A 5,580-nucleotide genomic window follows, 5' to 3' on the forward strand; every position below is an offset into this window, starting at 1 on the left:
GCATTATCTACAGCCGGGCAGTCTTACTCAGCTAACCAGAACGCATTATCTACAGCCGGGCAGTCTTACTCAGCTAACCAGAACGCATTATCTACAGCCCGGCAGTCTTACTCAGCTAACCAGAACGCATTATCTACAGCCCGGCAGTCTTACTCAGCTAACCAGAACGCATTATCTACAGCCCGGCAGTCTTACTCAGCTAACCAGAACGCATTATCTACAGCCGGGCAGTATTATTCAGCTCAACAGAACGCATTATCTACAGCCGGGCAGTCTTTTTTTTTTTTTATTTGAGAGAGAGAATAAGAGAGAGAGAGAGAGCATGAGTGGGGGAGGGTCAGAGGGAGAAGCAGACTCCCCGCCAAGCAGGGAGCCCGATGTGGGACTTGATCCCAGGACTCCAGGATGATGACCTGAGCCGAAGGCAGTCGCTTGACAAACTGAGCCACCCAGGCGTCCCTACAGCCGGGCAGTATTATTCAGCTCAACAGAACGCATTACATGCACGCTGTGCAGTCTTATTCAGCTCAACAGAACGCATTATCTACAGCCGGGCAATATTATTCAGCTAACCAGAACGCATTATCTACACACTGTGCAGTATCATTCAGCTCAACAGAACACATTATCTATAGCCGGGCAGTCTTTTTTTTTTTTTTTTTTTTAATTTTTTTGGAGGGAGGAAGAGAGAGGGAGAGCACAAGTGGGGGGGGAGGGTCAGAGGGAGAAGCAGACTCCCCGCCGAGCAGGGAGCCCGATGCGGGACTCGATCCCGGGACTCCAGGATCATGACCTGAGCCGAAGGCAGTCGCTTAACCAACTGAGCCACCTAGGCGTCCCTACAGCCGGGTAGTATTATTCAGCTCAACAGAATGCACTATCTACACGCCGTGCAATACTACTCAGCCTCAGAAAGGAAGGAAAGCCCGTCACGTGACAGTGTGACCAAACCTCGAGGACACGACGGTGCATGAAACAAGCCAGTCAGGGAGACACAAACGCTGTGAAAGTGTAACTGTACTTGCACGAGCTACGAGGAGTAGCCAAATTCACAGAGGAGGCAGAAGGGCCGTTTCGTGTGTGTGTCGGGGAGAGGGGAGTTATTCCCTAACCAGCAATGGGTTTCCAGTTCGGAAAATGAGACAGTTCTGGAGACCGTCTGCACGACAGTGGAACGTAGCTAATATCGCTTAATGTGTAAAAACGCTGCTGTGCGTTAAAAATAGTTAAGATGGGAAATTTTATGTAATATGTACTTTACCACAATTAAAAACTTAACAAATTTCAAAACGACTCTAAAAAATAAGACCTTTGTGACGATGACTTCCAGCGCCCTGAGCAGAAACTGTCTTTGGTGGAGCGAGCAGATGGCGCTGACTCACCGAAATCCGTCTTCCCGTTGTACGGGAGCAGACGGAGACTCAGATGGGTGCTGGGCTCGTTGGATGCTGAGCTCACAGCACCTCTCTGCACGTCATACCGGTCAGAAGTCCACCTTTACTAAGAAACGTGTGTTTCACCTCCTTTGGGTCAGTCTGTTCCACAGCTGTCACGAGACATGGCCAATGCCGTGAGTAAGGCTTGAGATACAAGAGCCCCTGGATAAGGCTCAAGGGGAACAGGAGAACGGGGGAACAGGGGGACGGAGACGTCCCGAGCCACGTACCCAATAGCTCCTCCCCACCCTGAGCCGACCCCACTCCCAGGTCCCAAGTCCCGTCGGATGCACGGTGCTGGAGGCACACCTGGGACCCTCAGACAGCGCTCCGCCTGCCAGGTCCACACCTCACGTCACCCACGTCCCCAGGGAATGAGACCACATCGCCTGCCAGCCAGGGGAATGTGTCAGGAAAACTTCCGAAGGAGGCATTATGAGAAGCTGCAGCCAAAGGCAGCAACAGGGCCGGAAAAGAGGGAGCGAGACCACCGGTCGGACAGGCTCTCCATCGCGTGGGGACATGCTTGCGAAAGGAAGCCTTGCTTGGACGTGTGCAGTATCACATGGGAACGTACCACGGAGACTCCCGGACAATGTGCCCGGCTGTGTATGGTACTGTAATGACCTGTGCCTTCTCCGTCCACCTCCCAACACTCCGGAACACAATCAGTGTGACGATTGGGACAGAAATGGGTACGCTGTGCGGTCTCCCATATTTCACGGGGGGCCCTGAAGTGTCCAGAGGACGGCACATGGGGATCCGAGGCCACCTGCGCTCTACCATGCTGCGTGTGCAGAGGGCAGTGGTTTGGGGTTCAGGGACTCTGGTGGAAATCACTCACCGGAGGCAGCTGGAGGGCCGTCACCTGCTGTGCATCCCTCAAACTCGCTTCCTGAAGGGGGGTGTCTTGCAGAACTGAAAAAGAGAGAAGAAGCATGTCTTTCCGCACCCGCAGGAGGTGGCCCATGAAGAGCACCTGCGAACCACAGGGATTTCCGTCACTCTGACACCACAGGCCCGCCCACCCTCACCCTGGGCCCCTGGCACCTCCGCGCCGCTGTGGGAGGAGTCCTCTCCCGCCTGGACCCTACCACGTTGCAGGCGGGGAGCCACGCACCTGGCCGTGGGGCCGCCCCGTGAAAACGAGCTCCTTCCTCAGAAGGAGGAACCTGCTCCTTCCCCAGGGGAAGGCTTGGAGCGCTTGCATCTGCTGGGTCGGGGCCAACCCAGGAGGCGAAGCCTACGTCACATGCTGAATCCCCACCCAAGCTGACGCTAGAGTCCGGTGTCCGTCCCCTGCAGGGCTGGGCCACGAGCCTCCACCACAGTGAGGGCGAGTGACCCGGCGAGCTCAGCCAGCAGGGACAGGTGGCTGTCCCTGCTGAGAGGCAGCCTCTTCACTCTGCCGCCCCTCGCGCAGGCTGGGCGGGCTCGCATGTGGGGGGCCTGTTGTGCTTCCGGTCTCGTACCTGCTGCATTCTGGGCAACGGTCTACAGCCCTGCCCCACCTGTCCCCGAGAGAAAGGAGCGTATGGACACCGTGGAAATCGCCCTGGCGAGCCTTCAGTCTCCAACGAAATGTAGCTTTTTAGGAACACCTGCACGATGAGGAACTATATGGCTTTTACTGCAGGCTCCCCCCAGTGACCAACCAGGAACGTGTAACCTCGGGGTGTGACTGCACCCAGAGATAAGGTCTTCCAAGGGGTAACTGAGCTACACTGAGGTCCCATGGGCAGGCCCTGGGCCAGTGACTCACGTCCTGATAAAGAGGGATGAGCACACGGACGGACACAGGGAGAAGAGGCTCGTGAGAAAGCCACCTGCCCGTGCCCCGATGGAGAGCGCCGGCCCCCCGGATCTGAGAGAATATGCGTTTCTGCTGTGGGAGCTGCCCGGGGCACAACGCTGGTCACGGAAGCCCCAGCGAGCCAGTGCGGCCAGCCGCCCTGACGTTAAAGCAGGGAGAAGCTGGAGACTTGCACAGAAGGCGGGTGAGTTTCACACAGAGAAACTTAAGATGCCTTTTTTTTGGTTTTATCTACAAACCTTACTACATTACAAAAGACCACAAGCATGCCCCCTGGCTATTTCCCCGCTGTAGCCACAGGACAACGTGGTGAGTCCACCCAAACCAACCCTCCCGTGTGGAGGTCACCGCCACCTGCCAGGATGACCATGGGCAGCCCGGGGCCCCTGCTCTCAACAAACCCAGTAAGGGTGACTGACTTGTCACTGGGGACTCGCCGCCAGTAAAAGCCATACGGTTCCTAATCGAGCACTGATGGTGCCTGGCTGGTCCCCAAGCCGACAAGGCCCGCAGACACACCTCCAACAGGCGGGCAGTGGTCCCCGTGCGTGGGCCGAGCACAGAGACGAGGACAGACGCGCTCCTCAGAGTCTGACCGAATCGCTCTGGGGAAGGACCCAGACCCCGCACACAGCGCGTTCATGGCTGTCCGGCGGATGAAAACGGAACACCGAGGCCGGGCTCCGCTGTGAGGGCACAGGGTGGGGTATGCATGCTCCCCCCGCCTTGGCCGGTACCTGGATCCCCACTGAGCTGGCCTGGCGGTCTGCTTGGGAGCCCGGGGCCCGGCGCCAGGGCGACGGGCTGGGTGTCCTGGCTCCTGGCGAGGTCGCCCTGGGCTTCTGCCGGCAGCCGTTCCTGCTCCGGGTCCGGAGGGCCGTCCCCATCCTCGATCACCACGGGGTCCTCACAGTGCTTGAGCTGCAATCCCAGGGAGGGTGTTTCAGGGCCAGGTGGACAGGTCCCCGGCCAGGCGAGGGCTGGTGGCTGAGCCAGAAACTGGGCCAACACCGTCCCCCCGGGCCTGCCGGGCCCCTTCCCGGCGGAGCTTGGGAGGCTCACACAGGGTCCCTCAAGGAGCGGAACCCGCTGTCTTGGGAAACCAACTCCAGCGTGAGCCTCACCGAAGCCCGGAGCTCTAGACGGAAATTCTCCCCCCGGCCAGGGGACACATGATGCTGCCGAGCTTCCACGTCCATGGCAGCCCCTCTCCACAAGCGCCCCCGCCCCGGCCAGCCCAGCGCAGCGCCCCGCGCTCACCCACTGCCACGGTCTCCCCGGTTCCCGCTCCAGAGCCTCCACGGCCGCCACAGCCTGGTCGCCGCTCTCGGGCTCCTGGGCCCGCACCCAGCCCTGGATCTCCCGGGGCAGGATGGCCAGGAACTGCTCCAGCACCAGCAGCTCCAGGATCTGCTCCTTGGTGTGCCTCTCGGGCCGCAGCCAGCGTCGGCACAGCTCCCAGAGGCGGTGCAGGGCCTCCCGGGGGCCCGCCGCCTCCTGGTAGCGGAACCGGCGGAAGAGGCGGCGGGAGGACTCGGGGCTGGGAAGCTCCCCCTGGGGGCTCGGGTTCTCTCCCGGTGGGCTCCTCATTTTCCTGGGCTCCTCACTTTCCTTCGGAGCCAAGACTCGGGGGCACAGGGCTGTGGGCATGATGGGGTTTGATGGGGGTCAGCAGCAGAAGACGACCCTATTTCCAAACAGAAATCACTGGCTTCAATGTTCCGGTCTGCTGTGGTAGGTTCTTGGGGGTGGTGTTGGGGAGTGTGCAGAGCCCACAGAGACCAGCCCTCGGGAGATGGCCTGGGCCGCGCGGGAGGGGTCCGCGTGGCTGCCCCTTACACGAGGGGGCGAGGGAAATACCACCCCCGCCCCCCACCGCACCACCACGTGATCCCCCTCGCTGGGTGACCAGACACACAAGGCGGGGAGTCTGGGAGAGAAGTGCTATCAGGACAGGACACGGACGGGGCCACACGCCGGACACAGAGGGAAGGAAGGCGCCGTGGTACCTTCGGTGGCCAGGTTCTTGGAACAGGACCTGAGAGGCACGCGCCGAGCAGGACGTTATCTTGAGGCTTTGGAGCCAAAGTTGCCGTCCTTGTCCTTGAGACTTTTGCAAAAAGAGCTGGGAAGATAAAGGCAGACGTGCCTCTGGGAAGGGCATTCAAAGCAGAGCCGGGACCAGAAGTCAACCCCGCGGGTGGCCGGGCGAGCACTGGTGGGTGCCAGACCTGCCAGACTGAGCCCCAGGCAGCCGGACAGAACAGCAGGCGAGAGAGGCAGAGAGAGGAGAGACGCGGAGAGGCGAGAGACGGAGAGAGGAGAGACGGG

At 60.0% G+C, this 5,580-nt stretch overlaps 1 protein-coding gene across 6 annotated transcripts in view; it reads right to left on the bottom strand.

Moving 5' to 3' along the window:
* ZNF496 (zinc finger protein 496) overlaps positions 1-5,580 on the bottom strand; it is a 27,986-nt gene that overhangs the window by 20,933 nt on the left and 1,473 nt on the right. For all 6 annotated transcript variants that reach the window (XM_035029954.1, XM_035029953.1, XM_035029950.1 and 3 more), the window contains exons 2-5: positions 5,259-5,374; positions 4,510-4,936; positions 3,987-4,170; positions 2,281-2,354 (exon numbers count right to left, since the gene is read on the bottom strand). In XM_035029954.1, coding sequence (XP_034885845.1) covers positions 2,281-2,354; positions 3,987-4,170; positions 4,510-4,899 — 648 coding nt within the window. In that variant the 5' untranslated portion in view covers positions 4,900-4,936; positions 5,259-5,374. The remainder of the gene's footprint in view (positions 1-2,280; positions 2,355-3,986; positions 4,171-4,509; positions 4,937-5,258; positions 5,375-5,580) is intronic.

The sequence above is a fragment of the Mirounga leonina genome, unplaced genomic scaffold (genome assembly GCF_011800145.1).
Source record: "Mirounga leonina isolate KUSES-001 unplaced genomic scaffold, KU_Mleo_1.0 Mir_347, whole genome shotgun sequence".
In the NCBI taxonomy this organism is placed as follows: Eukaryota; Metazoa; Chordata; class Mammalia; order Carnivora; family Phocidae; genus Mirounga; species Mirounga leonina.